Source organism: Salvelinus sp. IW2-2015, linkage group LG17 (assembly GCF_002910315.2).
Source record: "Salvelinus sp. IW2-2015 linkage group LG17, ASM291031v2, whole genome shotgun sequence".
Classification (NCBI taxonomy): Eukaryota; Metazoa; Chordata; class Actinopteri; order Salmoniformes; family Salmonidae; genus Salvelinus; species Salvelinus sp. IW2-2015.
Genome location: NC_036857.1, coordinates 8,171,449 through 8,184,463, shown reverse-complemented (window position 1 = coordinate 8,184,463; position 13,015 = coordinate 8,171,449). Strand labels below are relative to the sequence as shown.

At 46.0% G+C, this 13,015-nt stretch overlaps 2 protein-coding genes across 3 annotated transcripts in view; one reads left to right on the top strand and one right to left on the bottom strand.

Annotated features, from left to right (window-relative positions):
* The first annotated feature begins 2,534 nt into the window (after window positions 1–2,534).
* LOC111976601 (cytosolic sulfotransferase 2) lies at window positions 2,535–5,835 on the top strand. Its single transcript, XM_024005559.2, has 8 exons — window positions 2,535–2,905; window positions 4,025–4,163; window positions 4,258–4,380; window positions 4,552–4,652; window positions 4,735–4,861; window positions 4,961–5,058; window positions 5,207–5,381; window positions 5,583–5,835. Exons 2-8 carry the CDS (start codon window positions 4,025–4,027, stop codon window positions 5,693–5,695), a joined length of 876 nt encoding a protein of 291 aa, XP_023861327.1. The 5' UTR covers window positions 2,535–2,905; the 3' UTR covers window positions 5,696–5,835.
* A 2,109-nt stretch (window positions 5,836–7,944) lies between these two features.
* Window positions 7,945–13,015, bottom strand: part of LOC111976597 (proline-rich transmembrane protein 3) — a 24,922-nt gene continuing 19,851 nt past the window's right edge. For both annotated transcript variants that reach the window (XM_024005553.2, XM_024005554.2), the window contains exon 4: window positions 7,945–10,471. In XM_024005553.2, the coding sequence (XP_023861321.1) occupies window positions 8,442–10,471 (2,030 nt within the window). In that variant the 3' untranslated portion in view covers window positions 7,945–8,441. The remainder of the gene's footprint in view (window positions 10,472–13,015) is intronic.

The window sequence follows — 13,015 nt, the reverse complement described above, 5'->3', positions numbered from 1 at the left end:
TGGGGATATGACGAGAAAAACCAACTCAAACAAGCCATACCTTATGATGTATTGCCTGAGTGTTGTGCGTTATTAACGGATGCCTAAGTTACTGCCTAGATCCACTAGCCGGGACAACCGGACGACTGGCCGGAACACAGAGTCACAGCCGGACCTCCCATGTCCTTTCTTGTGGTGGTCTGCAGCTTGCTGAAATCCTACCAGGGTACACCACCAGGGGGGGACTGCTACTATGGTCCACAAACCAGGACATCCGATGGTCATTCTTATGCAAAATGCAGAATCCTTCCAAGTTCAACCCACCACAGGGGGACTGTCATGACTAGCCTGTTCGGGTCAGGTTTCCATGGATCACAGTCCTACAGAGACATCTCTCACCCCTGCAGAGGGGGAGAGGTGTAGAKGGATTGATGGGGGGATTTATGACACCTCACGCCCATTGTAAATCTTAAGGCAGAAAACGTGTTATTATTATGTTATTAAAAGGTAAATGACAGAATTATAACAAAAACATTGTAACTTGAAGAGTTTTCATAATATGTACATAAAATCAAAGTTTATTGGTCACGTGCGCCGAATACAACAGGTGTACCTTAGAGTGAAATGCTTACTTACAAGCTCTAACCAATAGTGCAAAAAAGGTATTGCGTGAACAATAGGTAGGTAAAGAAATAAAACAACAGTAAAAAGACAGGCTATATACAGTAACGAGGCTACATACAGACACCAGTTAGTCAGGCTGATTGAGGTAGTATGTACATGTAGATATGGTTAAAGTGACTATGCATATATGATGAACAGAGAGTAGCAGTAGCGTAAAAGAGGGGTTGGCGGGTGGTGGGTGGGACACAATGCAGATAGCCCGGTTAGCCAATGTGCGGGAGCACTGGTTGGTCGGCCCAATTGAGGTAGTATGTACATGAATGTATAGTTAAAGTGACTATGCATATATGATAAACAGAGAGTAACAGCAGCGTAAAAATAGGGGTTGGGGGGTTGGGGGGGGGCACACGATGCAAATTGTCTGGGTAGCCATTTGACTACCTGTTCAGGAGTCTTATCGCTTGGGGGTACAAACTGTTGAGAAGCCTTTTTGTCCTAGACCTGGCACTCCGGTACCACTTGCCCTGCGGTAGTAGAGAGAACAGTATATGACTGGTGTGGCTGGGGTCTTTGCCAATTTTTAGGGCCTTCCTCTGACACCGCCTGGTGTAGAGGTCCTGGATGGCAGGCAGCTTAGCCCCAGTGATGTACTGGGCCGTACGCACTACCCTCTGTAGTGCTTTGTGGTCAGAGGCCGAGCAATTGCCGTACCAGGCAGTGATGCAACCAGTCAGGATGCTCTCGATGGTGCAGCTGTAGAACCTTTTGAGGATCTCAGGACCCATGCCAAATCTTTTTAGTCTCCTGAGGGGGAATAGGCTTTGTCGTGCCCTCTTCACGACTGTCTTGATGTGTTTGGACCATTCTACTTTGTTGTTGATGTGGACACCAAGAAACTTGGTGAAGCTCTCAACCYGCTCCACCACAGCCACGTCGCTGAGAATGGGGGCGTGCTCGGTCCTCCTTTCCTGTAGTACACAATCATCTCCTTAGTCTTGGTTGCGACCTGCCCTGGCCTATCCCCTTGTATAATACATATTATGAGAACTGTACTATCCGTCTCCTGTGGCTGCAACTGGGTCATATCCTGAGTCGTGATAGCATAAGAAGAGTGACAATGAACAGATCCATGGCGTTAACATGTATGAGTGCTATGAGCCAGCGTGAGACAATTTATATCAAACTCAGTCTGGACATTTGATGATAACATCTCTGGCATTTAAATAAAGATGATTGTTTGAAGAAATGACACAGTCTCTCAGTAGGAATTTCCACGACGCTGGGGCAAAGGTTCACCTTCCAGTAGGACAATGAACCTAAGCACACTGTTTTTGCTTCGTCATTATGGGGTTTTGTGTGTAGATTGATGAAGGGGGAAAAAACGATTTAATCAATTTTAGATTAAGGCTGTAACGTAACAAAATGTGGAAAAAGTTAAGGGGTCTGAATASTTTCCAAATGCACTGTATGGCAGAACCAAATCGGAGATAGGTAGGAGTAAGTCCATGAAATGTTTTGTAGCTTAGCAGTAAAACCTTAATCAGCCCTAGCTTAAACAGGAAGCCAGCATAGAGAGGCTAGCACTGGAGAAATACGATACAATTTTGAGGTTCTAGTCAAGATTCTAGCAGACATACAGTATTTAGCAATAACTGAAGTTTATGTAGTGCTTTTCTCCGGGTAGCCAGAGAGTATAGAGTTGCAGTAGTCTAATATAGAAGTGACAAAAGCAAGGATGATCCTTTTTGGGCAAAAAGTTATAGATTTTTGCAATGTTACAAAGATGGAAAAAAGCTGCCCTTGATAGGTTTGTCAAAAGAGCGATCAGGGTTCAGATTGAAAAGTTAAACTCGTCCACACACACAAACACACACACACATACACACACACACATGTTGTTCATTATGCCTGTGAGAACCTTAACACATACCTTACTAAAGGTGGATTTACTCTGGATCTCCTCAACTACTGTATGAATATTTACCTGTGACATCTGACCTCCTCACCAAACCTTCTTACCAAGTAACATTACAGAGTATCTTTTTGTATTGATTGTGGGTGTCTAACAAGCAACTGGGTGATCAAAGGTTGGTGCAGTAGGTGAAAGATGTGTGTACACGCCTCACACATTGCACAGGCACACACTCTGCAGCCTAGTCTCTGGTCAGGTAAGAGTTAGACACACCCACACTGTTGAAAAGTGATTTAGACCGTGTGTTGAAGACTGTGCAGGAGGTTTGAGGTCACAGAAAAGACAAGACACTATCTACTCSAGGACACTGCCGACTCAGTAGCCTATCAGGTGAGTAAGTGTATGTGTGTGCTATGATGGAAGGTGGGTGATTTAGTATGTTTGGGTTCAGGTCAGGTGTGTAAAGGCATCCGCATACATAGGTTGGGTTTGTTTCTAGCAGAACTTGGCAAGGTGAAGCAAACGCCATTCACATGAAAAACAAGAAAAACGCAGCATATTTACAGTTTGTATCTCTTGAGGCGGCTTGTCAACAACATAGCCAGTGCATTTCCTCAAAATAGTGAGAATTAATCTAAGCTCATTCAAGAAATCTGTAATTCATTTGGAAGTTTTTGCAGAGGAGGTCTTAGTTAAGTAATCTAACTAAGATGTTTGGTGCAGTATTTCTAGAGTGAAATTTGCATGAAAACTAGTCTTCTGTCATTGAATGACAACAAACACTTAATAGAAAAATCCCAACTGTTGACCAATCACAGAAAAACGTCTAACCTCAAGAAAAAATGGTGTTTGCTTGAATAGCCAGGAAAAAAAAACGCCGTACAGTGTTGAACACCAAAACGTACAAAAACGTCACAAAATGTTGTCATAATATATGCGTGGACTGTTTCGACTGGGAAGCATTTGGTAGACTTTAGGTAAAGTTTGTTCGCTCAAWCCTGTGTCCAGCAGCCATTGCAATGGTCAGCTGCCACCTAGTGGTGTATTTCTGGTAGTGTCAGTGCCCCCTGGTGATTTAGTATTGACATGAAATACTGTGAGGGAGAGCAGAAAAGCCCCTCAACTCTGGAGTAGATCCAGAACAAACCCGACCCTGAAAAGAAAATGATGGAAGAGAGAATGGGGGAGGAGACAGGAAAGGAGGAGCACAGAGAATACATTAGGAGTCATTTTGTAAGCAGTGCATTCACCCTGAGGTATCTTACTCAGAAAGAACAGGGTAAGTCAGTTATTTTGGTTTGTAGGAATTGCTTTCACCTGTAGTACGTTTTTACTGTCATTTTGAGAAACATGAAGACTTAGTCTTTGTTAACATTTGTAGGCGATCATATCAATGGAGCGTTATTCCTCTCTATGTTTGAATAATACAACCATTCAGATCGCTTAATATATCCAAGCATAAACAATACTGTGGTGATCCTTGATCGAATACATGTCCCACTTTTACAGATGGAGCTGCCACCTCGACCAAAACTCTTTGACTTCCATGGAGTCTCCATGACCAACTACTTCACTGRCAACTGGGACAATGTACAGAACTTCCAGGCCAGACCAGATGACATTCTCATCGCTACCTACCCCAAAGCAGGTCTCTCTCAGTCTGAKGTTGATGTTTCATTAAAGATWGKGTTTGGGTTTGTRAATGACTGTGTATGTGTCCCCTATCTGTATTCCTCTCTTAGGAACCACATGGGTCTCCTACATTCTAGACCTGCTGTATTTTGGCCAGACAGACCCTGAGCATCAGAGACCCATCTTTGAGAAAGTTCCTTTYCTGGAGTTGCTCATTCCTCTTTACCCTCCAGGTTAGAATAGAGCATTGGAAAACTTACCTCTCTTATTTTGTCATTTCTCTGTAAAAAATTGAGCTGATGTCTTCAAAGCAGTAACGAAAGTCTTGACATCATGACAGAAACTGCTGAACAGTGATAATATCCATYAAACATTATTTTGCATTATTATATTGTTTGTCCTAGGGGTGGAGGTGCTGGACAACTTAACCACCTCTCCTCGCCTCATCAAGACTCACCTCCCAGTYCAGTTGCTGCCCAAGTCCTTCTGGGAGCAGAACTGCAGGGTGCAGTATTTGTAACTTGTCTTCTATGTTTCTCCACTATATAACCACTATACATAAACGCAATCCCTCTCTCTCTCTGCAGATAGTGTATGTGGCCCGTAATGCCAAGGATAATGCCGTGTCTTATTTCCACTTTGACCGCATGAACCAGGCCGAGCCAGAGCCAGGGGACTGGAACAACTACTTACAGAGATTCATGGATGGAAAGAGTGAGTAAACGAGTGAATAAAGGAGTGATTGAATAAGCAAGTGATAATAGTCCCCATTCACAAAATGAATTTGTCTACCGGTACTCTGCACTTCCTTAGTGGTGTTTGGTTCATGGTTCAACCATGTGACTGGCTGGTGGGAGAAGAAACAGACTCACTCCAAAATCCTCTACCTCTTCTATGAGGACATGGTTGAGGTGAGTAGAATACTGATGCTAGGTGTGTGTTACAGTATTATTAAGATGCATCTGATGAGCTCAGTGCACACATATGCTCAAGAGCCATACTAACTGCTGCTCTAGGAGGTTAGCTGTTTATACATCCAGTGTGTATGTGTTCCTACAGGATACGGGGAGAGAGCTGGACAGGCTGTGCTCCTTCCTAGGTTTGTCTCCTTCAGCAGAGGAGAAGGAGAGGGTGAGAGGAGGAGTGCAGTTTGATACTATGAAGAAGAACAGCATGGCCAACTACTCCACCGACCCAGTCATGGACTTTACGATATCCCCCTTTATGCGCAAAGGTGTGTGTGTGTGTGTGAGAGAGAATGAGAGAGAGAAATAAACATTAAACTGCTGGAGCTCAGCTCTTCCAGCTATCACAACAGACACACATGAACACACTGAGAGACACAACGTCGTCACAGACATTGGAATACTTTATTCTGCATCTACTGAATGATCAAACTATCAATATACCTGTCTGTCTGTCTGTCTGTCTCCAGGAAAGGTTGGTGACTGGAAGAACCATTTCACTGTGGCCCAGAGTGAACAGTTTGATGAAGACTATAAGAAGAAAATGGAAAACACTCAGCTTCGGTTTCGCACAACAATTTAGGACTGTYTTCATTATCTAAAGCACTCTACAGGTCTTAAGAACGTGACTGCATGTAAAAATGTAATAACACATAATACTGTAAGTATGAGCACCAAAGACATACTGTCTAACTACTGTAAATAAACAACACCTGATAACAATTTTTATTTTATTTCTCATGTTTATTTGAAACCAGATAAGAGGCAGCAGCACAAAAATAATACAACTTCATATATAAACAGTCAATGAGCAAATGAATGAAACAAATGTTTTAATCTCTCTACTACTGTACCTCTGCACTGTCACTACTGTATGGAGAGGAGAACAGATTGGTTTACTGTAGTATGGCACATACCGCATTGGTGGAGGAAACACCACAAACATCCCCACAACTGTCAGTCACTGATGAAGGTCCTCCCAACTCAAACCCATAATGAAATAAAGGAGGCAGAAGTTGCCCCACATCACTGATACAGGGTCAAATATTCTTCACCCACCCTAATGGTTAAGGATAGAATTGGAGGTAGGGTAATCTGATCCTGGACCTGTGGTTATAAGGATGATTTCTACAGTACCTCGAGAGAAACAGCAAAGTACTCAGACGGGGTCATTGAAATGTAGACAACAACAGAATCCCATTGTACTGTACTGTAAATACCACACAAGTCAAGCATTTCACATCATAGGGAGAGACTGCACTGACCCTGAGGAAGGCAGGAAACAGGAAACACGAGATCCTGTCACACAAGGACCCGGGTTGTGTTCAGTAGGACACGTTTGGAAGGATTTTGAAACAGATTTTTTTTAATGAGTTTCTTATTGGACGGCTTCCGGTAGTACCTCCCCATTTCACTCCGTTTCAAAACATGTTCTCTCATTTTGTGCCTATTTTACTCAACCTGGGTCTCAAGTGGAAATATGGGATTGACTTCTGAGCTCCGTTCAAGATCACTGGACAGTTTTGAACTGTTTTGAAATGATACAGCTCCAAATGAGGACGTGCCATTCCCACTGCTCTTTAACCCCTAAACATTAAACACTAACCATTATAGCAGTTCCAGGTACTGTTGTGAWACCTTTTTCAACACTTCTATCCTGAACAGAGCAATGAACATCATAAATTAGGGCTGGACAGTCACTGTTTCCAATATTCCTCCCCAAGCCAGCGCCATTTATCACTCTCTTAGTAGACAACTGTTCTATACTTCAGAGACCTCAGCAAGACCACTTTCGATTGTCCTCACAGTAAATACCTTTATTTACAAACTGAAAAAAAGAACAGCATTTACATACCTTCTTATGTTACATAATATACTTATGATTTTTCCTGTAATAAAAATACTTCAGTCTAGAGKGCTCAGGTCTAGGCTTATAGACATCTGTAAAGTACTACTATAGTACAAGAGCGTTGTGCTTCACAGTAGGTCAGCGTTGTGTAATGCAACACAGCTTAACTGTGTGGAGCAATGAGTACAGCTAAAAATAACAAGTCCACGGTATACACTGATATGCTGCAACTGATTAAATGTTGTGGGTATGTTTACACTGTTGCCAGTATTATTGAATGTTAAAATGAAGTCATATCCTTTGACGGGCCGTGATGATAGAATGTACCAGAATCAGCAGGCGAAATGTACCAGCGTCACGTTCAAACAAAAATGTCTTAGAATGTCTAGTTTTAGCAGGAACTATTTTAGCTAGAGCTCCAGGCATCAGCCACAGCTACACAGGTCAACTTTCTTTCTGCAGTAGTGTCTCCAGGAGGTTGCTTGCCTTATGTAATAAACATCACATTTACATACAAGGCAGACTGTACTGAAACAGCAACTCAATTATGAGCCGATAACTAGCAATMCTATGTTTTTGGAGTGTGGACTTCTACGCTACTTTCCTGCAAGAGGAACTACGGAAAGACACCATTGTCAGTCAGTTAATGCGTTATTAATATGTTTTGAAGCATAACATCAAAACAACCACCGACATGATCAATGTTTATGGCACATATCCTACAAACACATTAACGCATGTATGCATCAAGTTGAAATATCAAGGACAGCAGATTAATACTATCAACGCAAACAAAGTCAATAAATTCATATAAAGACATTTTCACAGGGAGCACAATGGCTTTCATAAAAGTAGGAGCTACTAGGTTCATATTTGACATACATCCATAAAACATGGTATCTAAGCAATGGATCCTCAGAGGGAATTGTAGGGATGACCAATAGATATTTTAAGGAATCCCTGGGTTGTCATCAATATGAATCCTGTGCCCATTCCTCTGTTCTCTCAAGACACCTTAAACAGAAGTGTTACAAAGAGTGAATGTATGCCCTGCAGTAGGTGATGCTTGAAATGTAGCGAGTTAGTCAAAGGTACACAGGTGTGTGTCTGTAGGCATGAGTGTGTGTGTGTTCTGTTGTTTGAACCTGTGCTCTATGCCGCAGAATCTGATTCCGGTTAGCAGCCTTTGAACCACTCTGATTTAGAGCAAACACTGGATAATGTCCCATATAAGACAACTGTTTTAGTCAAGGGAAGCTTTTCTGTATTTTCCCTCAGTTTCTTAAAATAAGTCCTCTGTCCATGATTCACATGGCAGTCTGAATGTAGTTGAGTCAATGTTTATGATAAAGTCTATCTAGTTGACAAGATATAGTTAAAGTTATCACCTAAGAGTTAAGGTATTACGTAAGTTTGGTTCTTGATGGTTTTGTTTGGGGCTTGGTCATTGGTCCAGATGTCCTGGGTTGGAGTTGAGGGTTCAGAGGTTAATAATCTCACTGCTGACGCTGGCCGAGTCATCCTGCCTGCTGACCTCCAGGTAGCTCTTCCCATCCTCCCTGCCTGCCCTCCCACTCTGTGTCTCAGAGTCTGGGGTGAGGAACGGCCTCGTGTCGTCTCCTCCCTCGTTCCCGAGATGTCCCGTGGAGGTTCTAGAGGGGCGCAGGGAAACGGGACAGGACACTGAGGAGGGGACACTGACCCCCCCATCCCCGGCCCAGCGATGCCCCTGGTGAGAGGGCGTGGGAGGAGCAGTGACCTGCCTGCTGGGAACACTGCTGAGCACACTACCCCCCAGTGGCACGGAGAACTCTGTACGGGCTGAGCGGTCCTCGCTGCTGTCAGAGATCTGGGGGTCGCTGTTCCTGCGGAGCCAGGGCCCCCCCTGGCTGACAGCTGAGCCCGGTGAAGGAGTGGGTGAGGGGGCACACAGGGGCTGGAACAAGCTGCCCCCATGGAGGAGGTGCTCACGGTGCAGGGCCTCATCGATGCTGCGGCCCAGGTCGATGGGGGAGGGGGGTCGCAGGTCAAAATCATACAGAGACACCCCTGACTCTTTCTCCTGCTCCAGGCTGCCGCTCTGAGAGTGCTGTAGTGGCCGGCCTAACGGCTGCAGCCGCAGCAGTGACCCTGTGGACCCGTCAGACATATCCCTTTCTGCAGACCTGCCCCTCTGGTTGCGGCCTCGGTTGCTGTCCTTGACACAGCGCGGCTGTGAGGGCGGAGCCTCRCGGTTTCTGATCAGGCTCTTACTTATGTCTGCCCCCGAGCGTTCCTGCCCCGCCCAGTTATTAGGCAGCTCCCCTGCCCCTCCTCCTACTGATCCTCCCACCCCGTTACTTTCTGACTTCCCACAGGGCTTTCCTGTCAGGCTCTGGACTATCTTGGCCCAGCAGGTGTGTTTGTGTGTCGACCCAGAGGACTGTCCAGGGGAGGGGAGATCTCCTCCCGCCCTGCCCTCCCCTGCTCCCCCATCTCCTCTGTCTCGGGCCCCCCGGGGCCTCCAGAACACCCAGGATCCCAATAGGAGGAGAGAAAAGGCCCAGGCCAGCTCCAACAGTCGGGCCCAGAAGTGCACCAGCCACCAGCCCCAGCAGAAGCGCCTCCAGTCCCCCAACATCCCGTATAGCCACAGGGTGGAGTGGACATGGAGGCCACAGCACAGCACCCCCAGGAGGGCACACACTGCCAGCACACGACCCAGCACCAACCCTGCCCTCTTACGCCCCGGCCAGGCTTTAACTGCCCTCCCCTCCTCTAGGACAGGTGGCTGGGCAGTGGGATGGCGGAGGCGGGGGAAGACGTAGCACAGGTAGCCCAGACAGAGAGCCAGGCCCCAGCAGAGAGATAGGGACTGCAGGGTGACAGGCACGGCTGGGGACAGGGCTGGGGAGAGCAGGTCAGCAGCCAGAAGCAGGGTGCACTGTAACACAGCCAATACAGCTACCAGAGGAGGGCGCTCCAGAGCAGAGGGCAACAGACTCACTCCTGTCCCCTTCATGGCCAGCAGAGCCAGGGCAGCCTGCGCCCACACCAGTAACGGCAGAGGGAGGTTATAGAGAGCAGTCACCGCAGGCCGGGGAAGAATCTTCCTTGTTCCGTAGGGGTCAATCATGAACAGGGCTGCTCTTGCTGCGCCCACCAGGAGGAGGAGKGCATTAGCCAGGGTCAGGGCACCACGGTGAGGGCAGTGCATGCTGGGGGATAGGGCCAGGCCCAGGGCGGCTCCAGCCAGGAGGAGCAGGAAGAGGCCAGCCGAGCCGTAGACATGGAGCTCCCAGGCGAAGGACAGCGTCCTGCTCAGGTCATCCCACAGCAGAGAGGTGCCGTTGGGGGAGGGRAAGGAGCTGGGAGGGGGGGAAGGAGGGGGGGAAGGAGTGAAAGATGGGGGGAGGCGAGGGCGGCCCACGGGGATGGAGTGGTTCCTCTGTGCTAGGCGGCTGTCATTTTTGGGAACGTACCGCCCTCTGAAAATCTGTAGAGTAGGAGTGATGAGGAGAGGGGTCGTCCCTGGAGGCAGAGAGAGAAATTATGTTAATGAATCATATTGAACTTTCCCAAAACATCTGACTGGAATGATTGACAATAATAATAAAAAAACATTTTCTTTAAGAGCAGAACCTAGCTATAACAAGTTGACACATACAGTGGAAAATCTAACCCACTACAGGAGGCTAATTTCCTATGAGAAGTGTATTGAGAGCGCAGCAGGTTCTCTTCCACAAGGCAGCAAATAACCCAAAGGGAGTTGATTATTTTGACCTTCTATTCTCATMCCAGGCCAAAGCACAACTCAACAGTTTTTTTCTCTCCAATGAGTGCAAAAATCACATCGAGCAATTGTGAAATAGTTTACCTCTCTCAACCCCACACAAGTCTCACCTACATTCCAAATAGTAAAGTATGTCTCTCTCTCTTGTTATCACTCCCTTTGCTCCTCCTCTTCACCCGATAGTGTTTGTGGCAGGTAGATAATATGTCGATATACACTTCATATACAAAAGTATGTGAACACCCCTTCAAATGAGTGGATTCGGCTATTTCAGCAACACTTGTTGCTGACAGGTGTATAAAATAAATCGAGCACACAGCGATGCAATCTCCAGCGATCTCCATAGACAAACATTGGCAGTAGAATGGCCTTACTGAAGAGCTCAGTGACTTTCAACATGGCAAAGTCATAGGCTGCCACCTTTCCAACAAGTCAGTTCGTCAAATGTCTGCCCTGCTAGAGCTGCCCTGGTCAACTTTAAATTGTGTTATTGTGAAGTGGAAACGGCTAGGAGCAACAACGGCTCAGCCGTGAAGTGGTAGGCCACAAAAGCTCATAGAACAAGCACTGAAGGGCATAGAGCTTAAAAATCCTTGCCAAGGATTGCAACACTCACTACCGAGTTCCAAACTGCCTCTGGAAGCAAGTTCAGGACAATAACTGTTAGTCAGGAGCTTYATGGCCAAGCAGCCGTACACAAGCCTAAGATCATCATTCGCAATGCCAAGCGTYGGCTGGAGTGGTGTAAACCTCGCCGCCATTGGACTCTGGAGCAGTGGAAACGCGTTCTCTGGAGTGATGAATCACGCTTAACCATCTGGCAGTCCAACAGACAAATCTGGGTTTAGTGGATGCCCCAATGTACAGTACCGACTGTAAAGTTTGGTGGAGGAGGAATAATGTTCTGGGGCTATTTTTCATGGTTCGGGCTAGACCCCTTAGTTCCAGTGAAGGGAAATCTTAACGCTACAGCATATAATGACATTCTAGACAATTCTGTGCGTCCAACTTTGTGACAACAGTTTGGGAAGGCCCTTTCCTGTTTCAGAATGACAATGCTTCCTGTGCACAAAGCAAGGTCCATAAAGAAATGGTTTGTCGAAATCGGTGTGGAAGAACTTGACTGGCCTGCGCAGAGCCCTGACTTCAACCCCATTGAACACGTTTGGTATAAATTTTAATGCTAACTGCGTCCCCGTAGCAATGTTCCAACATCTAGTGGAAAGCCTTCCCAGAATAGTGGAGGCTGTTATAGCAGCAAAGGGGGGAGCAACTCCATATTAATGCCCATGATTTTGGAATAAGATGTTCTAAGAGCAGGTGCCCACATACTTTTGGTCATGTAGTGTATGTGTGTGGAGGGTAGATAGTAGGTGTTTGTTGACAGTCGTCAGCTCTTACATAAGGCACCTCCCAGCAGGGCCCAGCATGGGGCCTACCGACTTAACCTGGATACAGAGTGTCTTCTCCTCTCCACAGGTAGAGTCTGGAGCACAGATTAGATAACACGCATGGTGCGCGTATCACACACACACACGCATGTCAGACGCACACACACACACACCGCACAATTAGTTGGAGGTATCTTGAGGTAAAGACATACACACACTACACAAACTCAGAGTGACATTAAGCTGGTAAGGAGGGCTGAGTCATCAGCCATTTATATAATGTATTTTAATTGGAGCTTACTGCTCACTACTAGATGATGTAATTGATGAGAACATCTCTTTACATAATATAAAAAACATATAGTAAATTAATATATCTGTGGGAATGGAAAACTGCATGAAGCACATGACACATACTGAGACCATCAAAGACCTGTCACGTGGAATAAATCAGTTATCTACATATGACTGTTCCCCCTCCCTTCTCTGTCAATCAATCTCACTCTCTCTTACACACGCACGCACGCACGCACGCACGCACGCACGCACGCACGCACGCACACACACACACACACACACACACACACACAACACACACACACACACACACACACACAAATCTTTCTGCATTTCAAGGCAAAACAATCAAATGAACAAAGATCCTAGAGTGCTCCACCTTAAATCCAACAACACTCCAATCACAATCCCATTCATCACCTCCAACAGCCAGAGCTTTAGCACTAAGATAACACTGAGAGGGTGAACTACTATAACATACCACAACTTATACTGTCCAAACTGGAAATGTATTGGGTTTGGTTAAACATTAATCCCAGACAATTTGTAACCGTACATTCTCTCTGTCTCCCCCAACCCTCTTTAAAGACAAGC